This window comes from Phacochoerus africanus, chromosome 11 (genome assembly GCF_016906955.1).
Source record: "Phacochoerus africanus isolate WHEZ1 chromosome 11, ROS_Pafr_v1, whole genome shotgun sequence".
Classification (NCBI taxonomy): Eukaryota; Metazoa; Chordata; class Mammalia; order Artiodactyla; family Suidae; genus Phacochoerus; species Phacochoerus africanus.
The window spans coordinates 119,949,631-119,974,454 of NC_062554.1; the positions used below are offsets into that span (position 1 = coordinate 119,949,631).

General features: G+C 36.7%; 2 protein-coding genes across 6 annotated transcripts in view; one reads left to right on the top strand and one right to left on the bottom strand.

Moving 5' to 3' along the window:
• Window positions 1-24,824, top strand: part of RALGPS2 (Ral GEF with PH domain and SH3 binding motif 2) — a 175,631-nt gene that overhangs the window by 106,051 nt on the left and 44,756 nt on the right. The gene's annotated exons all lie outside the window — the stretch shown is intronic.
• ANGPTL1 (angiopoietin like 1) lies at window positions 1,304-24,271 on the bottom strand. The gene is made up of 5 exons (XM_047753073.1): window positions 23,845-24,271; window positions 17,714-18,562; window positions 4,908-5,101; window positions 3,263-3,533; window positions 1,304-1,979 (listed from the first exon to the last, which is right to left on the bottom strand). The coding sequence occupies exons 1-5, from the start codon at window positions 23,852-23,854 to the stop codon at window positions 1,792-1,794; spliced, it is 1,512 nt and encodes a 503-aa protein (XP_047609029.1). The 5' UTR covers window positions 23,855-24,271; the 3' UTR covers window positions 1,304-1,791.

Sequence of the window (24,824 nt, forward strand, 5' to 3'; positions counted from 1 at the left end):
TATCATTTAATACCGCATCTTATCCCTTGCTCTCAAGGAACTCAGTTGCCTATATTATTCTTAAGCTGTCCAGGAACTTCAGGGCAGATCTATAACACCTCAGTAAAGGAGAGTGGAATGGACCCATGGCCAGGGTCATTAGCAATCAGCACAGTTTTCTAGTTTGTGTGTCAACTTCCATATAATTCTAGTTTTAATGATATTCCTCTTCTGTGAAAATTCTGTAAGACTTGTCTTTAATAGGGTTTTGGATGTTTAAGTGAAATGCTGTAGTTGTGTAAATAAATGGAATGCCCTGGTTAAGTTTTATTTGTTTATTAGATGCCGAATTTCTCCTAGAAAATTTATAGCAGATTTTTTTTTTATTATTATTCTGAGGGATGGGGAGAGGAACTTTAAAACTGTTCTGAGATGGCCCTAGGTAGAAAAAAAAAAATAACGTCACTATAGGTCTGATGTTCTCTTACCTTGTTTCACCAGAAGTTGTATTTTGAGATGTGGTAGAGCAAAAACATTGATCATGTTGATGGACTTGAGTTGTTCAAATGATTATCTTCAGTTCTGACTGGTTGACTCTCAAGAGATTTCTCTAAAATTTTTAGTTCACGAGTGAATTAAGGGAAGGCCCAGCTCTAAGCAGTGAACATATTTCTAGTAAAACAAAAAAAAATTTCTAGAAGATTGGCAATAAAGTTAGTTGCAAAGATGAGTTAAGACACACACGTTGTAAAATGGAATTAGCGATTTGGACTTGCCAAACCCCTATGGATTCCACTCTGAAGCTGTTGAATCTCAGTATTGGAAGAATAGCTGACAGTTCCTTGAAGTTGTTTTAGTCCCACCCACAAGTATTCAGTAATGCATGTAAAGCTGTCCAAGCTTTCGGACTTGCCTAACAGACAAGTTTTTTGTCAATAGTAAAGATCAGTAAATTAGGGAGAAAAAAGTATTAATGAATAAGCTTATAGTTATAATCCAGATCTGTAAAACTATTGACTCACTCAATAGCCTGCATTTTTCTGTTATCAACATGTTACTGATAGAACAACACAAAATGAATTTCAAGAGATTTGGGTGTTCAGCAAATCATATGAAGATAGTACTGAAAATATTATCAGTATTTGAAATGAAATGTATAATTCATTTGTATATTTGTTTTCATATATTGATGTTTTAAATACTACGTACCTTTTTTGGTTTTAAAAATACGTATTTTAATAGTGTGGGTATCTTTATTTTGGAAATTGATATAAATATAGTGTTGAAGAATTCAGATTTAATCATTTCATGTGAAAGGCACAAATTCAATCTGAAATAACTTTTATTCATGCAAAATGAAGGCAAAACTAGAGGTTTTTTTTCTAATTTCCTGTCTGTATTTTTATAAATAAAAATACTTTGCTGAAATCTTAAAATTATTTTTCCATTGGAAGTTACAGCACTCTCATAAAGTTTTTAAATAAATTGTTAAGGATCTTAAACATGTATTGACTTTTGATTTAAAATAAAGCTAAGATTTGTTTTATACTGTGGCAGATATTTACATTTTAGAAAACAAACTTTGTATTTAGTCATTATTTTTAAAATAGCTAGGATTATAGACACCTAATCTTCTGTAGTATACTGAGGGAGGACTACCTTTATAAATCCCCTTTTTTAGTTAGGGTAAAATTCATTTTAAAAAACTATCTGTAGGAATGCATTGTGCAAAATAATATACGTGTACCATTTACATTTTTCAGAACTGAAAAATACAGAGTTCTGTGTCGTTAAATTGGAGACTGTTTCTCTTCAGTCAATAGGCTTGATCATCATCTGAACTGCTCTCAAGGAGTAGGACCCGCCTCGGTATTCGGCCCAGAATATTCCGTCTTGGTACCTGCTTCTGTAGTGGCCTCCTCTGTACCATACTCCGTTGAGGTTGGAGTGTGCACAGGCATTGTACCACCATCCCCCTTTATGAAAGTGGGCGCAGTTTCCTTGAGGGAGAAAATACAGAGTTAGAGTAAAAGTTCCTTCTAAGTGTGGTGCTCTGTAAACTCCCAAAAACTTAGCCTACCTTTAGAACAGTTAGAGTTTTTCTTACTGATTTCAGGTACCTTCATCTTCATAGCTCTGATACTTCATGTATGGTTACTGTTGCTGTAAGTATCAACTACCTGAAAGATCACTTGAATTGCCTTTTTATTTTGCCCTCTGCTTGTTAGTACACCTCTTTTTTTAAAGTGATTGAATTTTCTGGGTAGCAGGGTAAATCAAATGCAAGCAGTGTCTGTATGTGAGAGAGAGAGAAGGAGAGATAGAGAAGGAAAGATATGGAATTGCTCAAGAGAGTAAAGTTGGGGAAAACTGGTTTTCAAAATAGCAGAAAATAAAATAGTACTATCAAATGAATTTCTATAAATAAGGCATATGTTATGGTCATATCTGCCTGCCTTTTTTTTCTCTTTCACCAGTGTGACGGAGACTTAGGTGCTGCCTGCCAAAGACACGGCTGAACATACTGAACATGAATCAGTTTTCAGGGAGTATCTCTTTATCAGGGCCAGAAACCTAAGTTAAAAAGGCAAAAGTATATGAAAATTAGATTTTAAAATTATGTCAATGGCCTAATTAATTCTTTCTAAAGAGAGTATTAACCCCCCCCCCTTTTTTTTTCCCTGCTATCCCTATACCACATGTTGCTCTTCTGCTTTACCAGGAAATGCCTTTACCCCAAGTGCTGATGGCTTGCTGACTGCTCCCTGCAGGTCTTTATTCAATGTTAACTTTTTTGGCCAACCCACATAAAATAGCACCCACCCATGTTCCCTTACTCATTTTATTTTTCCTAAAGTAATTGTCACCGGCGGCCAAATCATTTTGTCTCCTAGAAAGTCAGTCCAGAAGGGCAGCAGCTTTGTTCACTGTCATGTGCTCAGCACCTACAGCAGGTCCTGGCACATGGTAGGTGGCCAGTGGGCTTTGTTACAAATTTTAAGCAGTTGGAAGTTTTACTTCCAGATGAGTTTGTTTGTTTCCCTCCCAAACTCCATCAAGTCACAACAATAAAACCTTGTTCACAGAGTGCACATTTTGAGATGGGCTTAGAGAAATGCTCCTAAAAGCTGTACCTTTCGGATGGTTATACTCACTTTCTGAGTCCAAAATGACCTTTCTGGGAAGATTTTTAGTGCCCTGTACTGTTTTTTAACAGATTTCTATTTAATGCATAGAAAGTGGTGACTCTACAGAGAATACACATCGGGTTTTTCTTGCTCACCTGCATACATATCCTTATCTCTGTCCAGTGTGGTGAACTGTTTACCATTATGCCACATCATAGAATCCCCGGCATTTCCCTGGTAAGTGCCCAGGCGCAGTCTGTAGAATTCACTTTCAGGTTCCAGGCGAAAGCTGCTGTATTCTGCATAGACTTTTTTATCACTCCAGTCTTCTAATTCAATCAACAGCTTATAATTATCTTGATTGCTAAGCATATAGATATTTTCCAGTCCAAGCCAATATTCTCCATCAGTGTTTCCAAATCCTTTCTGTTAATAAACAAAGAACATGAGAACATGAATAAGTAAAGTTAACTTTTTTTACAGATAGGTTTTAATCATTTGATAGCATAAAGATATTGGCCATTGAAGTGGTAATGTGAACTTCCATTTCTGTAGATCACCTGATCTTCTGATGGTCATTTTGTTTCATTTTTCTTTCTGTTCATTTGCCAATATTTGTTTGCACAGCTAACTTCAAACTCAGCAAATAAGACAAAGACAAAAGGGACTGAAAAGTATAAAAAGCTTATAAAACACATTACCTTGTGAACTACCCAGATCCTTGAAAAGGGTTCCTGATTTCTCTCATACTCAACCAAATTTTGGTTCTGCAAGCATATATATTCTGTCCTCACTGTAGTCAAGCAAAAAGGACACCTGACCTTTTTACAATATTCCATAAAAATGATAGTATCTCTTTTAAACAAGTTATCTTCTTTGGCTCTATTATAGATAAAATTAATAAATATAGGACAATGAAATAGTAATCCTTATAGAGTTCCTTCTTGAAAAATTGTAGGTTAGTGTTTAGAAAAAATAATGAGTTAACTATCTTATTTCGGTAAGTATTTGCCATTGCAGGTATGCAGCAGAATATAATTTTGATAAACTTGATCCTAACACTAAATGTATTTTCAAGAAGGTCATGTTATAGGATTTTTTTCCTAGTTACTTGTTTAGAAATTTACACTTCTCTGAGTTCCCATCGTGGCTCAGCAGTAACAAACCTGACTAGTATCTGTGAGGACACGGGTTCCATCCCTGGCCTCACTCACTGGGTTACGGATCCAGCGTTGCCATGAGCTGTGGTGTTGGTCACAGACATGCCTCAGATCCCTCATTGCTGTGGTTGTGGTGTAGGCCAGCAGCTATAGCTCCAATTTTGACTTCTATCCTGGGAACTTGCATATGCCATGGGTGGTGGCCCTTAAAAAGAAATTTGTATTTCTCACATGGATATATTAATGCCTCACAATTATAAGCATAAGTATAGGACTTCCAAAAAAGTGACCCTTTTCTAGTACTAATTACCTCTGATTAAATGCACTTGATAGTGGATATAAATGTGGTCATAAATAAAAAAGCAGTTGTCTTAGAAAAGGAAATGAGGAAACAGTCTTGGCAAAGAATGAAGCCATTCAGACTAAAAGGAAACATTTTAAAGTACATCTTCTTTAAATGTACCTTTTTACATTTTAATTTTGACTTTAAAGTCAGAAACGAGACTCATGTTTTTGGCAAATATAGATAATGAAACACATACGAATAGTTATTTTGACTATTTATCTTATTTATTGCATAGAATGGCTGCTGTTGCAAAAGCTGCTTTTGCTCTACCCCAGGTCCGAATCACTGAATTACCTTATAATTCTCCCAGTTTCTGAAGAAATTGACAGAGCCATCTGTTCTCTTCTGAATAACAGTCCATCCCCCAGGGTCCAAACTGTTCTCACACCATAACTGCATTGGTCCATTGCTGTTTTCTGGTTTGATCATATAAATCCCGCTGACTGAGTGTCCAGCTTCTTTTGCGTGCTGACAGTCTTTGAATGGTCCTGTAATTCAGATATCTTTGATTGCCAAGGAACTTACTAGGAAAAGAGCTATATTAAAATAGTTTTTAGTCAAGAGTCTTACCTTTGTATCTTTCTTTACAGATACCACTTTTTATCTAAAAGTTAAACTAAAAGGATTACCCCAGTCCCACTATCATTTTTCACTGATCTTGCAAGTGTTTGTCCATATACATATATTTTTATATTGCTGAGATTCTACCACACGTAAGAAATTGCATTGTCTTTTTAGTTTAACAAACATTTCCATACAGCTTTTGTTTTAGCATTTATAGTAGCTGTAATACACAGCCTTTGATGTTGATATATCATTGTTTACTCCTTTGTCATTTGACACAGAGCTTTTATCTGATTTTTGCTGTTTAAATAACGCTATATAAAGTGTCCTCTACTGGCTTTGTTTTTTCGTACTTATAAAAGTGCTGCAGGATTGATCTACTGGATTACAATGGTGCAAACAGTTTTATGACTCTGCATAGTGCTCAATTCACAGTTTCCAAAATTTGATTTCAATGGAACACAGTAGTCCCTTGAGATACTCGTGAAAATGGCATACCATGGTCAAATGAGTTTTAAAATGGCTAAATATTATATTACCCTACAGAAACTCACAATGTACATTCACATATTAAAGACCGAGAAGCCTTAAAATAAACCAGTTTTCCAAACTTTTGGAATCTTTTAACTTTTTCCCTTATAAGAATACATTCCCGGAATGTTGGCAGAATGCCTTTCTAAAGAGTTCTATCAATTTGTGTAACTATTAGTAATTTTCTTATTTAATCTGCACAATGACCTTGTGATAGTTTACAGATGTTCTGTAGGTGAAACAGCTAGCTAACTAAAGTTATGTATCATAGAAGGTAATAAACCAGACTGAAATCTATTTCTTTCTAATCCCAGAATCTGTGCTCTGAATTCTTATGATATAGTTGTCCCCGTGTTATTTCATTTCATGAATTTGCTCCCTGTTTTTTAATCCACTAATAAGTTCCTCATATTTTTTTAAATGACAAAACATTTTGTAAAATCTTTTGTAGAGTGTCTGACTCTTGAACTTGTGATTTTTGTAACTTTTACCTAAAGAAAGAAAGCTTCTAGTTTTACTGAGCATTCTTTAGTTTCACCCTCCTTCCGTGTTTTGATGCTTTTTTTAATAAGCATGTAAAAATACTAAGTGATTCAGAAATAAGAACTACCCTAAAGATTTATTAGAACCACCAAAAGAATATAGGCATTTCAGTTGCCAAATTTTATATATAATTTCTAGAAATTATGTGAACTAGAGTTTAGTCAAGTAAAATTCATACAAGAAAAGCTGTATTTTAATGGTAGTAGGATTGTTGAAATTTTGAGAAATGTGTTATTATCTAAACTGCACCAAGTATATTCAGGGTCCCTGTAGGGCCTTGCTGGGGTGGAATTAATCTTATTAAATAAATACACAGTTACGTCATTAGAAGGGATTTTTAGAGAATGTGAACTCTTCCCTCTAAATTATTCCTTGAGGATGAAGACTATTTTTGACTTCATGTCATCAGTGTTACAACTGTAAGTGTTTTAACTATTAAATAGGCAAGTTGATTTGCTTAAAAAGGTATTAATTAATTTGCCTTCATGTTTTAAGTACAAGGAAATTGAAAACCATACACCAAAATCAGAGGTGATTGCCTCCTCCGGGTTTGTCATGAACCAGCCTCAACTTGCTCTCACCTTGTGTTACCTCCCATTTTTCCTTGCCTCACGTCCCTTTTCTCATTCTCACTGCCTTAGATTTGCACCACCCCCCAAAAAAGATGAATTTCTCTAATCCATATTTTTACTGTTTCATTGATACTTCTCTATGTTTCAAGTTTTTAAAACTTATAATACAGTGACTATAAGCACTTTAGATTACTGGTAAAAAAATTTTGCGGAAGCTGCAAGGACTTAATGCAATTTTTCTTGGGTTAAATTTATTTTAGTTACTAAATATTTCAGCTCTAGGGTCTCAATTTGATTTTTTTATAAATTTTATTTCTCTTCTGAGATGTCCAGTCTTGTGTTTACTATGAGCATGTTCTCCTTTAAGCTGTAAGTAACTGTTTTAAAAATTCTTGTCCCTTCCATTCCTAGTTTGTGGAGAGTTCTTACCATGGATGGATTTAGAATTTTGTCAAAGGCTTTTTATTTATCTACTTGTGTTCCTGGAATAACCTCAACTTGGCCATGGTATAATATTGTTTTTTATATGTAACTGGGTTTGATTTGCTAAAATTTTAAGAAATTGTGTTTTTATATATATTCACGAGGATTTTTAGTTAGTTTGTGAAAGCTCAGAAGTAGTTCATAAGCTGGAGAGGACTATTCTAAAAAATAATATTTGCCCTTTTCAAACTAGCCATAAATTAGATCACATGCCATTTAAATTCAGTGTGAATTATTTTTATATTATCTCCCTTATCAGTTTTGAATTTAAATTACTAAGTATTCAGAGCCCTTCAACACAGTACCTAACAATGTAGTCACTGGTGATTTAGTTACCTTTTCTTTTTTTTTTTTTGCCTTTTTCTCGGGCCGCTCCTGCAGCATATGGAGGTTCCCAGGCTAGGGGTCGAATCGGAGCTGTGCTACCGGCCTACACCACAGCCACAGCAACACGGGATCCGAGCCACATCTGCAACCTACACCACAGCTCTGAGCAAGGCCAGGGACCGAAGCTGCAACCTCATGGTTCTTAGTCGGATTCGTTAACCACTGAGCCACAACAGGAACTCCAAGTTACCTTTTCTTTTTTACTGTCTTTGACACATGGTAGTAACCTATTTAATAATTTAAGTAGGTTGTTTAATAAATATATTTATTTAATTAATAAACTGAATGTGGCTATTCAAGGATGAATGTACAGTCATTTCCATTGTAGAAAAATGACATTTTCCTGAAAAATCTCATGCACTAAATCAAAATCATACACTAAAAATAACAACTAGTGCTCATGTTAGCATACCTTGTTTCCAGCTGCAGTAACTTACAGCACAGAATATTAATATGCTCGGAAAAAGATCCCATATGAACCAATATGACCACTTCATTTTACTGATATTATTCTCCTTTTTTTAATCCGTCACGTATGAGCTACTTCACATTACAGAAACATGCCTCAAGTCAGAGAAGTGTAGAGAGGTTTATTTCGGGTAGGATGCAGTTAGAGCATTTCAATTTCATATGTGGGAATGAGATGGAGGGAGAAATGAAGTATGAGTCCCAATTCCAATCTTAGATTATTCTGTGTAATGCAGAATATTTGTTTACTCATAGAACCCCCCCATGGACAAGGACTGTATTTTCTGGTTGTATATCCTTGATTTAAGCCTCTTAGGTCCTCAAGTATTTGTTGAACTAAATGATTTCTGGCAGCCAGAGTGGTTTCCTCAGTTCTGCATTATTTCTCCCAGAAATGTCTTTTCTGCATCTGCTATAGGCTAGGGACTGTTCTGGGCTGCAGGGATAAGAAACAACAGCCATAGAGTCCAGTGGGAAGCGGGGGAAGTACCAAGTGCTACAGCTGGATCAGTACTCTGATGGCATTAGCAGGGCACATGGGAACCCGGGCTAAGAAAGAGCTAACCCAGATTTGTGGGGAAGAGATGGAGTCAGCTCCGTCTGAGCCGAGTTGTGAAGATTGAGCCTGAGCTGAGTGTCGCAAGGATAGAGGGTCTGATCAAGGGCACACATGGCTTGTGAGCACGGAGACAGAGAAGAGAGGTTGGTATCCTAGAGGAGTTACAAGTTTAGCATGTCTAAATTGTCAGTGGAGCTCTTGAGGTCGGCTCTAGGGCTGAAATTGACTTCTTCAGTCTAAGGATGCACTCATCATAGCTGTTTACAAAATTAGCCAGATTTTTTTTTTAAGTTGTCACTTTGAGAATAGTCAAGGATATCTGAGGAATGTTGCTCTTATTTTAAAACCTATTAGTATTATAGTTAATGCAAACATGAAGTGGTTTTGTTGCAATACATGTAAATATTTCTTTCATTTCAGAAATTTGCTTATTCTGTGAATGTCATCTTTGTAAACGTTTGCTATGCACTCACTTGACTGTAGCTTTGACAGTTTACATTTTATATTTAACTATATATTCACAAGGTGGACTTTGATTACATTATTTGAATTGCCGTAAAATATTTAGAAACAACAAGGTTTTGAATATTGACAGAGTATTTGTGAAATACAGTTTGTTCCTTTTCTGCTATTTAATAGTCCCTTGGATGTTTAAGGAAATTGGGGAGTTCTGGGTTTTCTAGCTTTAGGTTTGACTTGATAAAACTTCAACTTATGCAGATTTAAAATTATCTTCAACTTTAATTTTCTTTGGTTTTCTTTTTTTGTTGTTTGTTTGCTTGCTTGCTTTTTGGGGCCGAGAAGTTCCCAGGCTAGGGGTCAAATCAGAGCTGCAGGTGCCGGCCTACCCCACAGCCACAGCAATGCAGGATCCTTAATCCACTGAGCGAGGCCAGGGATCGAACATGGATCCTCATGGGTACTAGTCAGGTTTGTTACCTCTGAGCCACAACGGGAACTCCTTCAACTTTAATTTTTTTGTAGTGGGATTCACTTTACAGTTTGGATACCTGTTGGATTTGGTTGCTATAAAGACTTAGGAAAACGTAGTTGAAATTCTTGTTTCAAGACATGTAGGTAAAATTACTAGTGCTTATAGCTATTTTTTTTTCTCCTCAGTGGTAGATATTAAAGTTTAGTATTTGTTAATACTTATTTTGATAAATAAACCATTAACCTACCTTAGCCCAGAGTATGCTATTGATCTTGTCAGAAATATTTTCAAATTATTACTTGCATATCCTGTGTATTTTCTGCTGTAGAATTATAGATCATTCTTATAGTAAAGGTTTTACTACTTTCTCTATACCATTGAAAAAAATGCTTAATAGGAATCATTAGGAATTCCCATTGTGACTCAGTGAGTTAGGGACCCGACATCGCCACAGGCTTGTGGTGTAGGTTGCAGATGCGGCTTAGATCCAGTACTGTTGCGGCGTGCGTGGGTAATACTGGATCGGCGTGGGTGGGTAGGTAGTTGCAGCTCCCATTTGACTTCTGACCTGGAAACTTCCGTCTGCCACAGTATGGCTGTAAAAAAGAAAAGATAACATAGCAGCTTTATTTTTCAGAAGCCAGTTTTAACTTGCTCATTTGCATATTATCAGAAATAAATTGATCGATTTATACATGATATATATATGTGTGTGTGATTCAGGAATGTATTCATAATAGCTCAAAGGATATAGACTGGAAATACCTTGCTTTCAAAATAGGAGGTCCTGCTGTGTTTGAGTTTTAGGAGTTCCACTGTGGCTCAGTGGGATCGGCGGCATCGCTGTACCACTGGGCCGCTGGTTCAGTCCTCAGCCCAGCACAGTGGGTTAAAGGATCCAGTACTGGCTGCAGCTGCAGTGTAGGTCACAGCTGTGGCTTGGATCTGATCCGTGGCCCAGGAACTCCATATGCCATGGGGTGGCCAAAAAAGAAGAAAAAAAAAAAAAAGTAATTTTACTAGCCTTTTTCTTGCGTTTGAATAATCTTGAAATAGGCTTCCTCTTCCTTGACATTCAATGGATTCCTCTCAAGGCAGGAAAATAGAATTCTGTACCTTGGTTTTTTTGTTTGTTTGTCTTTTTGCCTTTTCTAGGGCTGCTCCCACAGCATACGGAAGTTCCCAGGAGAGGGGTCTAATCGGAGCTGTGGCCACCGGCCTACACCAGAGCCACAGCCACACGGGATCCAAGCTGCGTCTGCAACCTACACCACAGCTCACGGCAATGCTGGATCCTTAACCCACTGAGTGAGGCCAGGGATGGAACCCGCAACCTCCTGGCTCCTAGTCGGATTCGTTAACCACTGAGCCACAATGGGAACTCCTTTTTGGTTTTTATTTCTTTGCTTTTTTTTTTCTTTGAATTCTGTGCCTTGAATTTGAAGACACAGTCTCTTTCTTCCTCGGTTTATTTGGTGATTGATATATAAGGCTAAGAAACTCCAGTTAGTAGCTTTGATTCATCATAGAAAGAAAAATACTGACCGGTCATGCATATTTGCACATTGACTGACCAGTCAGTGCATATTTTCCAGCATGTATTTTTCATTGAGAACCCATAATTTGAACAGAACAGTGGGTTAAAAAGGAAAAAAGATCTCATACTTTTAGTAACACCTATACTAGGAACCATCTTTATTTAACATGCCTGTTTTTTTCCATAATGAAACTAATTACTTCAATTAAAAGGAAAATCTGTTCTTTTTATTGTTGAATATCTCAATTGTTTTCTTACTTTGTCCCAATCCTGTGCTTTGTGATAGGAGAAAGAGGACCAAAAAAGATAACCAATTTAGAGCTTTCAAAAATTGGTCAGCAAGTACAGTTTTTTGAAAGGTAAACTTTTTAACTGGGTTGTGAGTTAAGTATAAGATAAATATACTCCACAGAGTTTCTGGAGTGGGGTGTTTGAGGCAAATAATTTCTAAAATGATAATAGATTCTTTCTTTTAATAATGTAAATTACTTTGTTCATTAATTTATAAGTTTAAAAGCCGGTTAGCTTTTGAAATTACTTAAGAATATATCCATTATTTTTCATAACTGGTTAATAGAATCGTTTTTCAGCTTCTTTGCTTAACTAGTCTCCTTTAGTTTAGTTTTTCTTAGTTTAAGTGTTAATATAAATATTCCACTGAAACCAATTGTACTTTTTTAAATGTACTAATAGGAAGCATTATAAGTAATTGAAAATCAGCTTATTACCCACTAAAAAGCACATTTTTACTTGCTAATAACTGCTTTTCAAATTCAGCTTTTTAAGCTTACCTTTTATATTCCCATACGTGGCACGGCATATGTTGGGATGTGTACCCAAAAAATATAATAATGATGGTCAGACCATAGACAGAGCATTTTCACATGTATCACCTCATTTAATCATCACAGCAAACTTTTTTTTTTTTTAACACAAAAGAAGCAACTGGGCCTCAGAAAACCCTGGCCAGAATCCACAAGTTTCCTGATATTCGGATCTATTCTATAACATACTATGAAGCAACTTTCTCACCTCCATTCACTTATAAGGAATGAACCTTTTTTTTTTTTTTTTTTTGTCTTTTTGCCATTTCTTGGGCCATTCCCGCGGCATATGGAGGTTCTCAGGCTAGGGGTCGAATCGGAGCTGCAGCCACCGGCCTACGGCAGAGCCACAGCAACGTGGGATCCAAGTGTGTCTTCAACCCACACCACAGCTCATGGCAACACCGGATCCTTAACCCACTGAGCAAGGCCGGGGATCGAACCCACAACTTCCTGGTTCCTAGTTGGATTCGTTAACCACTGAGCCACAACAGGAACTCCATGGAATGAGCTTATTTTTGTAAATATACCATTTGTAAAAGAATGTTTCCTTTTTAAAAAACTAACCCAGGAGTTCCCATTGTGGCTCAGTGGTTAACGAATCTGACTAGGAGCCATGAGGTTTCAGGTTCGATCCCTGGCCTCGCTCAGTGGGTTAACGATCCAGCATTGCCGTGAGCTGTGGTGTGGGTTGCAGATGCAGCTCAGATCCCAAGTTGCTGTGGCTCTGGTGTAGGCCGGCAGCTACAGCTCCTATTCGACCCCTAGCCTGGGAACCTACATCTGCCGAGGGAGTGGCCCTAGAAAAGGCAAAAAGACAAAAGACAAACAAACAAAACAAAACAAAAAACTAACCCACAACAACATTAACAATTTTTTGCCAGGTGAATAGTGACATTCCCAATATTGTTCTTTGTGATAAGTTCATAATAAATTTGTTCTCTAAGGTTTGTTATGTAATGTATACATTACATAACATACAGCTGGTCAACTTAACCGTTTTTTAAGTATACAGTTCGGTGGCATTAATACATTCTCATTTTTGTGCAGTTAATCTCCATAACTCTTCATCTTGTGAAACTGAAACTCTATACCCACTAAGCAGCAATTCCCCACTCTCCCCACACTCCAGCCCCCGACAACCACCTATTCTACTTTCTCCGATTTTTTAATTTAATTTTATTGGAGTATAGTTGATTTACAGTGTTGTTATTAGTTTCAGGTGTATGGCAACATGATCTCTGAATTTGATTTCTCTTGGTACCTCACATAGGTGGAATTATGCAGTATTTGACTTTTTGAGACTGACTAGAACACTTTTTAAATAATACGCATTATGCATTTAAGAGTTTAGAATGACCATGGACCTACACATAGAGTACAGTAATATGAACTTCTTGGTACCAGAAGCATATGTAAGTACAGCAGTAGCCATCCATTGTTGCCCTTTTCCTGAAAGTGCCAGACAGCTTAGATGTTTTTTCCAGTCTGATGTAAGAATAATATGAATAAAGAGTTTAGCATATTATATGTATATAAAGAAAAATAGCAAGTCTATTTGTTATTGCTTGTAGTAATTTGTATTATTTTTGAATCACAGAATATTAGAACTAGAAAGAGGTGTTAGAATTTCCCAGTCCAATCAGTGCTCTCATTGTACAAATGAGGAAACAGACAAACAGGCTAAATGACTTACCCAAGGTCAGAAACAAAGGAAACACTTTTTCTTAACTTTGTTTAGTTTCCCTTATATGTTTATTTGCCTGCTAATGAACATTTTATGGTGTAGCTAATTCTGTCCTTGAATTTCAGTGACCAGCATTTATAGAAAAAAATTAAAAGTTAATGTTTACTTATAACAACAAATAAGAAAAAGTTATGCCTGTGCTTTTGATGAGCTAAATCCTTAGCATGAGACTTAATTCTGTAATATCAGGGTATTTTTTTGCCCTACAGCTCAGTGTATAATAAAACCTAGAACTGATATATCTCATTTTACACAGGCATTTTTACTGTGTCAGTATACGAATATGTAAATAAACATTTCTTCCAGAACTGCTGATACCATTCAGTTAAGATTCAGCAGCCACAGAAAACACTCCATGGCAGTCATCTTGGTACCCATATAGTTGTACATCCCATCAGTTAAAATTTTTTTCACACACCTCAGTTGTATTTACTTATAAAGTATGTATACAAACTACTGATAAAGTGTGTATATTAAAAGCTTACACTAGACATACATTTTTTAAAGGATGTAAAAAATAAATATTTCTTCTTTCTGTACCCAGGTGATTATTTCATACACATCATTCCTTTGGAAAGCAGATGGTGTGGGGATATTGATAATGAACTTCATTTACCTAATTTAATGGTACTATAGCCTGTAGTTACTGAGAGTTAGAACAGTAGAAAATGGATCGATGTGTAAAATATTTTCATGAAGTTATTTGGATGACAACCAAAGAAGCTCTATAAAAATGTAGTATCAAGTCAGCCATTATTTATTTAGCATCTGCAGATGACACATTATCCAGATGTTAGGAAGGAGCTTGTAATGTAGATGAAAGACATTTTATTTAGATGTAGTCCTTTTATTTATAAAGACTGTGTAATGTAGAGATAACTGATAATTCAAAAGGGAATATAAGAAATATTGTGTCTCCGTCAAGGAGAGTAGAGACGTTTGTGTAGGAACAATTGCACTTCAAGCCTATGGGAGTCAGAGGGGCTTAAAGAGACACTATTTCATTTTATTTTATTTCAGTCCGAGCCTTATAATTTGAGTAGACAGAAAGCACGGAAGGTAATTTAGAAGACTGTGAATTGATTCCTTTTACTGAAGCAAATGGTTTTGTGAAAGGAATTAATAAAAGGAAAACTAAAGAAGTAGGATTGTTTTGTTTTTGCTTTTGTTTGAGGAGGAGGATATCAGGTCTTACCCAGGCTAAGCCAACTGGACTTTTTCTGTTTGCAGTGGGGGAGCTGCTGGATAGAAGTGTGATATGAGCAGATCACATCAGTTCTGTTGGCAGTGTAGAATAAAATTTGATGGAGAAAGAAAATGGTGTTAGACTAGGTGGGAAGCTATTATGTAATTCTTAGGATGAATAACATTTGAATGCCAGGCACTATTCCAATCCTCCTTGAGTGTTAAACGCCATGAGATAAGTATTTTATCATACCCACTTTATAGATGAAGAAACTGAGGCACAGAGCACCTCCTTCCCTCGGTCACACAGCTGGTAATCCAGGACCTCTCTATTCTCTAGTTTCCACAGATAATTTGGATCTAAGTTAGAGTTCTGGCTTTGAATAGAAATAAGAGACATGTCCATGGGAGACTGAAAAGCAACACGGAACTCAGTTGACTGTGTATGTCTAGGAGACAGGAGGGAAGTGTCCGAAATGAGCCAAGTGAGTTCCGAAATGGGTAATAACATAAACCACAGTAGAGAAATCAGAATCCATTGACCTATCAATTTTATTTACAGAAATTTGTATCCTAAGGGTATAATCATAGAGGGGGAAAAAAAAAAGAACAAAGTTGATTTTTAAAGTTACAAGAATATCGGTCACCATGTTCATGAGAGGGGAAAAAGAAGAAAGACTAGTTTGTTTGAGTATTTGGATATTCAGCAAACCTTTTTAAAAAGTTGATGTTTTCTAGATTTTCTTCAGTAATTCTGTATTGTGTTTATAATAATAGTTTAGTTATTTCTGAAAGGAGAACACTGATTTGGGGAAAAGATTGCTTTAGGGTTTAGTTACTAATTTACTCATTCATCCCTCAAGTATTTATTGTAGTACATACAGTAAGCTGCGCACAGTGTGCCAAACCTGATCCTGGCTAGATGTCTGAAATGGAAAAATGAAAAGACAATTCATGTTCTTCCTGAAACATTCAATCTAACAGGGAGACAGACGTGCAAACAGTAACTCCAGGGTAATGTGATGTTAAAAAAAAAAAAAAAAAAGTTCAAGGCATAGTCAGCAATTTGGGGAAGGAGCCATCTAAATAGGTTTGAATCTGAGAAGGTGTAACATTTAAGATACTCTATTAGGTGTTCCTGTCATGGCAGAGCGGAAACAAATCCAGCCAGGAACCATGAAGTTGCTGGTTCCATCCCTGGCCTCGCTCAGTGGGTATAAGGATCGGCGTTGCCGTGAGCTGTGGTGTAGGTCGTAGACGTGGCTGGGATCTGATGTTGCGGTGGCTGTGGTGTAGGCTGCTAGCTGTAGCTCTGATTGGGCCCCTACCCTGTGACTCTCCATATGCCATGGATGCGGTCCTAAAAACAAAAAAGAGAAGAAAAAAAAAGATACTCTTTCAGTGAAGTCTTGAAATCTGCCAAGTTGACAGATAAGCTGAAAGAAGGCGTTTCAGTAGAGGAAACAGCAGCATATGAGGTTATGGTCGACTATCCAGATGCAAACATCCAGCTTTGGTTAGAATCAGGAGGAAGAGCTCCATGCAGGAATCATCTGAGCAGTGGTGATACTTGTAGCCTTGCAGGAGTACTGAGACCTCTAAACAGAATATCTTCAAGAAAGCCTTTTTAAGCCGTAGGAGAAGGAAGAAGATGCCAGTGAAGGACCTAGAGAAGCAGGAAGAGTCAGAATTATGATGTGGAAGCCCCAGAAAGCAGAGATGTGTGTGGTCATGGGCGTCCACTGCTACAGACAGACAGACCACTCCGTGAGGTTCATGTTTCCGGTTGTTGTCTTTGTTCTGTGTTTTTGTTGTTGTTTAAAATTAAGTCGTAGTCTGTGTGCAGTTTTCACTTTTGGGCATTTCAGTTTTTCCCTTCACTCTAAGAAAGCAAATCAACTTGTAAAGAATTCAGGAGAATGGTTTATGAGAAATTGGACATTGGTGTGAAATAAATGTATTCAGAAGGTTAATAGTGAGCTTACTAAACTGAAAGATGAATTATTCATCTTTGTATTCTGGGCACCTTGGTCAGCTTCTCATACTGAATGGATGAAGGAAGAAGGAATGAAATTAAGAAACAGAGGTAGAGACATTAGAATCAATTCTCGGGTTTTTTAGTGAAAATTAATTTATACTTATTTGGTTATAAGATCCAATGGTGGTTTTTTAGTTTTGGAAAATAGAAAGGATACTTTTCCTCTGGAGACCGAGGCAAGAAGGCATAGGTTTTGTGCAGACGTTTTCAAGGTAGGAAAAAACAAGGCACCTAGGCCTGCATAGACTTAGTCTCGGTGTAGACGATACACGTGCTGAGAGTGGAGATGAGGAAGAGGTTAATTATAGGCTTTAGGAGAGTAAAAGCAGATTTTTACGTGTTCCTTTGGAGAAAGATGGATGAAGGGAAGAGCAGCAAGAGATGAATGAAAGGATTGTTAGCAGCAGTAAGGACCTAGCTGGAGGCCAGTAGGGTGCTCATAAAGGTTGGAAGTGGCTTGTGGACTCATTTTTGTCTCAGTGCTAGTAATTTAGATTATAAGAATTTGGATGAGCAATTACTTTTTCCACAGAAAATACTGTTTTTACAAACTCTCTGTATATTTAAGATCACTTCTTGGTTAATAGGAAACAAAAATAGAAACTTTAATGTTCATGTATAATCACATCCCCAAAATGAAGAACAGCCATGTATTGGGAGCATCGATCCATAAACCACACAACACATTAACCTCGTACTTCCATCTTTAACAGGAGGAGGTAACTCACCTTCGTTGATGAAAGTTACCGGTGGGATCTTGAAAGGACTTCTGGTGGGAGGAGTTGCCAGGTCAGGTGGGGGCATTAAATCTCTGGGGTAACCTGGATCCCTCTGTATCTCATTGCCTCCCAGCAGGCCGGGAGTGTACTGATGACTGTTAGGAATATGCTGTGGCACTACCTGGACAAGAGGAGGAGACAGATGGGGGTCTTGTCGGGAGAATATCCTCAAGCACTGTTCTTCCAACAGAGTGATCATCACAGACTGGTTATTGACCAGATCAGTCAAGGACGCGTATTTCACCTCGAGTTCCCTGTACCTTGTTGCCATCTTCAGCATTTCCGTGGTGACATTGAGGATTTTATTTTCCAGCTGGGAAAGTTCAAGCGAATTATCCCTCTTGCGGATAATCTCATGGAGCAGTTGCATGTAGAGTTGCGTGACACGCGAGTTCATGTTTCGGCTTTCTTTTCTCAGCAGCTTTACCTCATTGACAATGTTTCCATCGACATCCACCACCAGCTGCAGGACATCTATTTCCCGCTTCTGCCTGGAGAGCACGTCCTTCAGGTTTTCAAGGTCCATCCTGGTGATCATGTCTTTAATCGTGCCCGCGTCTTGCCCTTTGGTATTGACACAGATGGGCCCTGTTATTTTTTGTTCAGGCACCAGGAATGTGTATGCACACTTCTTTACTTCCTCTTTACCATCTGTGGCTCGAGGGTATCTCCTCTGGGTTATTTTTTTTATTGTGATCTGTCCTCCTCTGCATTGTCCAATGCCCATTAGTAGGAAGAAAAGCACACTTAGGGTCCAGGTCAGAGCCTTCATTTTGCAATGAGCGTGTATGACGTCTTCTAAAAAACAAACAAACAAACAAACAAAAACAATGAAGGGAAAAAAGTAAAAAACCAAAAAAAAATTAATATTAATCTACTTTTAAAGTCAGTAATATTTAAAAAAAAATCTAAGGATAAAACTAAATACCTGTTGGCATTAATAAAATGAGCCAGAAGTAAAGTTACTAGTTTTTTAAATTCAGTAATAGAGTGCCTTCACATCTGTTTAAAAATTAGATTTCAGAGAATAGCTCTCCAACTACCACCTTATTGCTGTGTGCTGAGGCATACTGTTAGGTGCTCCTGGGGCTTTTGAGACCCTAGTACGATACTTCCTTACATTAAGAAAGCTCACTGACTCTCTTCAGGCTCTGAAAATGGCACACAATCTTTGAAAGGCATTAATCAAAATGTTCTTTCCTAACTGGGGTGAGAGTTACCAGTGTTTTATATTTATATTGTGTGATTTCAATTGAATTGGCCCTCTCTAATAAGTGTCTTTTTTACTACCAGATTAAAGAAATATTTTTAGACCGATCTAAAACAGGAAAGTTTTAGCATCATGTTTTTTGATTGTTTGTGTAGCATGAGCATATGGGATTGGTGACAAGTTTAAGAATGAAACAGTGCTTACAGTCATGATGGGTAATTGTGTTTTCTAAACCATAATCATATATAAGCTCTGAGCTTATATACAGTTCAGCAGGTATGTTCTTCTAATAGAAGTTCCACTGAACTGCATTTTAGTAAAATGTTCATAATTTCCTATAACCATTACCAAGAAAAAACCTAGCTTCCACCGAATAGGAGTGTTAGAGTTGGAAGGTACCTTAGAGCCCATCTCATTCACAACCTCTCTGCATCCATGCGCACACTGAAGTCACAGACCACACAAATAGGTGATATTAGAACCAGGTCTAGAACTCAGATTCCCTGGCTCTTCACTTAGTGTTTATAGCAGTGGCACATATGCTAAAATGTGTGCTTGGAATGGCAGATAAGAAATACTTTTCCCTTATCATACTAAGTGAAGTCAGCCATACAATGAGACACCAACATCAAATGCTTTCACTGACATGTGGAATCTGAAAAAAGGACAGACTGAACTTCTTTGCAAACAGATGCTGACTCACAGACATTAAAAAACTTATGGTCTCCGGAGGGGACAGTTTGGGGGGTGCGGGGATGTGCTTGGGTTGTGGGACGGAAATCCTGTGAAATTGAATTGTTATGATCATTATATAACTAGAGATGTGATAAATTCATTTGAGTACTAAAAAAAAAAAACGAGAAAAAAAAATACTTTTCCTTTATGAAAGAGTTTCTATAGAAACACTAGAGGAAGCACTAGAACTGGTTCCAAGAACCAAAGCTGCTTCCTTTCTTTTTAGTTATACCTCCCTACAGAGTAGTAGCAGTAGAATGAGTAAGATATGTTGCCCCATCAGGTCCATTAACAAGCTGCTGTAGGATGGCCCATCTTCCCACTCTTGTAAACTTGGTTCCTATCTGCTGTTTCTTGTGTTTGGCCTTGGATACACTGAGAACTTTTCTCTCCCATTTCCCACCCAGGTACTTTTTTTAATTTGGAAAGCCACATCCCAAATTGTTTATGCCTTCTATTAATAATAGCAACATAACAATAACAGTAGTTCATATCGATTGGGTCCTTGTTAGTTCGAGGCTATTGTTTCAAGCCTTCTGCCTGAATTAAATCATTTACTTCTCACCACAACCCTCTGAGTTACTTTTTTGCAGTCTTCCTTTTCAGATGAAAAAAACTGGCATCCAGAGGTGAAGTACTTCACCCAGAGTTACACAGCTTCTGAGGCATAAACCCAGAATTTGAACCCAGGCAGAAGGTGCCAGCGTTCATGTTTTTAATATGATCAACAACTACATCGTGTGGCAGCATATTCTATACAATTCTCTTAGCACCAACACTATAGCAGTCCATTATATTTGTGTCGTGCTTAAATATAACTCATGTTACCTGTTGGCACCCACAGCAGCCCTGTGAGGTAAACATATACCATTCTGCAAAGAAATAAACCTGGGGAAGCCCAGATGGCATTCAGATCTTCTACTTATAACATTCTCAATCTGTGATTTTTTTTATCCTAGTCGTGTTATAACTATAGAAGTGTCTTAACTTTGTGTATCTTGTCTTCCACAGTCTTTTCTTGGTTTGCTTCTCTTTACACTGACCCATTATTTAATTATGCACAAGTACCCGTGGATGATTTTTTTATCCCAGACTTTTCTGCTGTCATTCCTTTCCTTCCATCTTATTCTGCTTGTTGATAGTTATGTCTAACTTGGGATTATGAGCCCTCTTAAAATTAAAGGTTATATCGGTGAAATAAGGACTTTTCACTTAGAATCATAAGGATGAAGACTACTTTCTAGAACCATGTCTCCTTCCTCCAGTTGTTTCAAATGAGTAGTGTTTGCAAAACAGCGTGATAATGAAAATAAAGCAAAGAATGGAGTGTGGAGAATTATTTTTCTTTTACGGACATAATCATGATGGGAAGGATAATGATATTCCATATTTGTATCAGAGGCCTTCTGTTTGCTAATAGCCAAAAGGCACCCTTGGATGGGTACTTTCATTTTTTTTGTTTTCATAACGTTGCCTTCTGACGTCAGCAGAATATTTAGACCAAGTGTCAGCAATCTATTTTATTTAAAAAAGAACTGTAGTTACTATACTAGAGTCAACTATACCAAAAACCAATAAAATATTTATTGTTATATTTACATATTCGTGGAATTTAGATATGGTTTATTTTTGAAACCGAAGACAGTGAAAAAAGAAGCCATCAGCCTCCTGGGTATATGTACAGCATTTCTCCCATGCAGTTAACACATTCAGTGTTCAGTGCCCTCATTTCACGTCAGTAATGGATGGAAACTCTTAGATCCTAAACTTATTTTATTTAAATAATGATGAAATAAGCTACCAAAACAAGGAAAATCCAGACAGTATCGTGAAACTTCAAAACATGTAGAATTTTCTGAACCCTTTTCTGATTAATTCTGATTGAAGAGCTTGTCTTCCTACCAGACCCAGATTTTTATAGAACAACTAAGAGCACATGATCCAAGTCTGTTATTGTAACTTTGCCTCAGTGTTGTCATGAAAAGAACAAAAATGTGAAAATACAAATCTAAACTAAACTAACAATAGCTTCTTTTGGTGTATTCTGTCTTGGCTCTTTGTGGGTTCCTATATGATTAAATCATATGATGACTCACCATGTGCCATAAGAGAATCTGACTTAAGTTAATATTTAAAGGAGACAACTAAAAGTTTATTTTTTAAAAATACATACAATTCCCTTATCCTTTACAGGAGCCATGACTTCGTTGTCACCTAAAGCTGAATAAAGAACTGTATTTCTTAAGTAGTAGACTAGCTACGTCATGAGTAAAGAATAGGTTTTTAAAATACATTTACTTACACCTTTTACGAAAACATTCTCTTATTTAATATTTTCCCACATATGTTCAGTTTTAAAAGTGAAAGATCCATAAATCTGTTACCTCATAAAACCCTTCTGTATACGTTAAAATTTTTCCTAGGCCCCTCGAGAATGTTGTAAATTAGTTACAGCATACTTAAGTTTAAATCTATGTCTTTGCTTGGTTGTTTTTAGGAGGAAAAAAAAAGTCTTTCATGCTTTGAGTTAATTTTATTGGTCCTATTTCTCTTCATAGTTGCTACATTGCCAGCTAGTAGAAGAAATGAAAGCTAAGATTTTTCTTCCTTTCAGATGGTAAACGCATAGAGGCATTTAACTGGCTGTGTCATGCACTGAAAACAGCAAGAGGCAATGAACTTAAATTTATGAAGCATTGAAGATACTTTAGATAAAGAACGTCTAGGTTGTGAATTACATTCTGGGAAGAGACCTGAGAACAGTCTCAGCCCCTGGAGCTATTTAAGAAAGGGATAAATAGGTTTCAGATTAAATGCTTGCCTAAGGCCTCAGTAAGAACGGAAATATAATTGAGGTCCTGTACTTTTCGTGGTAACAGCAAAAAAAAAGAGAATGACAATGTTTCAGATCCAGTACTGATTGGAAATTTTATCAGAATTTCTAGTAAAAATATGTTTAGCAGAGATCCTCCCAGTATTTAAGAGTTTTGAATCTTTAAGGAAAGGACATGGAAGTAAAGAGGATGAAATCTTATTTCAGCAGCTCCATTATTTGCTTGTTGAAGATTCTTACCTTGAATTTCTTTGATTTTTTTAAAAGGACAGAGGATCCCCAAATCATAACAAGTTTAAGTTTCTTTTGGTGTTTAAAGCTCATTGTTGGTAATTAGTAATTTTATTTTTAATAATTCTGATAATACAAAGTCCCCAGATAGACTGGTGAAAGAATCGTGTTCGTTGTCCAAAGTTATATCTGTCTAAAAAATATTAAGTATTTCTGGTCCTGTAATCATGTATGTAAATGTGTCTTCTGGATTCTTATTTTCTGTTGTTAATGCTGACTGCTTACACTGTACTTCTATCTCATTTTATTTCTTCTCCTGATTTCACATCTTTCATAGTTTTAGGATCTTTTTACATATCTCTCTCTTTGTTTTTTCCACATAATTTGCATTATAGCAGTTTTAAGTTCTGCTACTCAAAGTTAAAGTACTGGTACATGTAAACTTCGAAAACTGAAAGTTTCAGTTTTATCAAGAAATATCATGGACTTATTTTAGATCTTTACTATTTACACTAAATATTAATATTTAAGTTAGATTTGGTCATGCTATAATTGAGGTATTGTTGCAGAGCCTTTCAGTTCGTTTTGTATCTTCTTAGCTGTGTTTTGTAGCTGTACTTTACGATAGTAACCGTCTGTGTAAATCTTTAGCACATACGATGTAGCTGTATAAAGAGACTCATCATGTTTAGTTATTTTCTCTAGTTTGTATCCATTTGTTTTTTAATCACTGTGCTATAAATCTTATACATTTACTCTCTTGCTTGTTAAAATTTCTTTCTACTGTCACTTGTTTTCAGAAAACCAGCATGTATGCATCAGTCTATAAAACATGTACCCTAAATATCATTAACTTGAACCTCGAGATAATTCATTAATCATCCTAAAGTATATAATGACCAGTTTTTACTTAAAGTTACAAAACAAAACCTTTTTCAGACGAAATAAACTGTAGAATATTCCAAAGTTCTTTGAGTAATAAGAGATTTTGAGTTTTCTACTGCAAATGTAAAATAACTATACATCTCCACGTATATAGAATTCTAAAACATAAAAGAAACCGTGAAATACCTTTTTGCATCTGTTGATAAAGCAAACCCAGAAGCTTGGCTGCTCTTAATCTTGCCTTTAAAAATCAGTGTAGAAGTTTGTTCGTCTGTGACTTTAATGGCAACTGCATTTTTGTTTTGGACCGTTGAATCCAAGCTGTAATATGGAACTTCTTTTTCTTCTGAAGCGCTAATCAATTGAATTTGACAAGCCACCTATGTAATTTTAAGTAGTATAGTGGAAGTTCTGGTCTGCGGGCTGTCTTTAATCCAGCAGAGAAAGCATTGTGGCTTTGCTCTGTCTGCCACATGGAGAAATGCAGTAACCAGCTGCAGCTGAGCCCGATTGTATATAAAGTACCCTTGGATAGTGATTCCCTCTCTTTCTCGGTAGACTCAAGTTCAGCCCACATATTACGTCACCAAAAACTTGCTGGAGGCTGGGGGGAAAATCTCCTTAGGATTTCCTCTCCGTAGCCTTAAATAGGGGTGGGGGTAGTGGGATCAGCAGGAGGTTGAATGGCTCTGAACAAGGAGAGACTGTGTGCAGGTTGAAGGAAGGGCACCATCTGGAAACAAACTATCATAGTTCAGCAGGCAATTACAAAACAAACATTTCAGTCTGCTGGCCAGAGATCTTTTAAGTTAAATAGTGAAAAAACAGTACTGAGCTTCACATAGATGCAGTTGCAGGCTGATGAGTTTGTTTTTTAGACTCTGTTCTCATAGGCAGCCCCCTAAATCATATACTACTCTTTATAGCCTAGAAGAAATTTTAAACATTTTACGAAGTTGCCATTTCGGAAGGTTTTAAAGTTAGGAGAACCCTGATGTTGTTGTACTAGGTGCTGTGTAATGTTTCAAAGAGAAAACTGCGTTATATATAATTACCAAAAATAGGTGGAAAGCTATGTATAAAATCCTTTCAGAAACTTAATACTTTTTGAATACTAATGTTACATAATTAAATTCCGATGTTATGTAATGTCACTTCCTCCCGTT

Excerpts from the sequence above, each read along its gene's own strand:
- ANGPTL1 (XM_047753073.1), bottom strand. Across the intron at positions 5,102-17,713 it reads GGTAACTTTCATCAACGAAG|GACCATTCAAAGACTGTCAG; the intron begins GTGAGTTACCTC and ends TCTGAATTACAG. Across the intron at positions 1,980-3,262 it reads AGATAAGGATATGTATGCAG|GAAACTGCGCCCACTTTCAT; the intron begins GTGAGCAAGAAA and ends TTCTCCCTCAAG.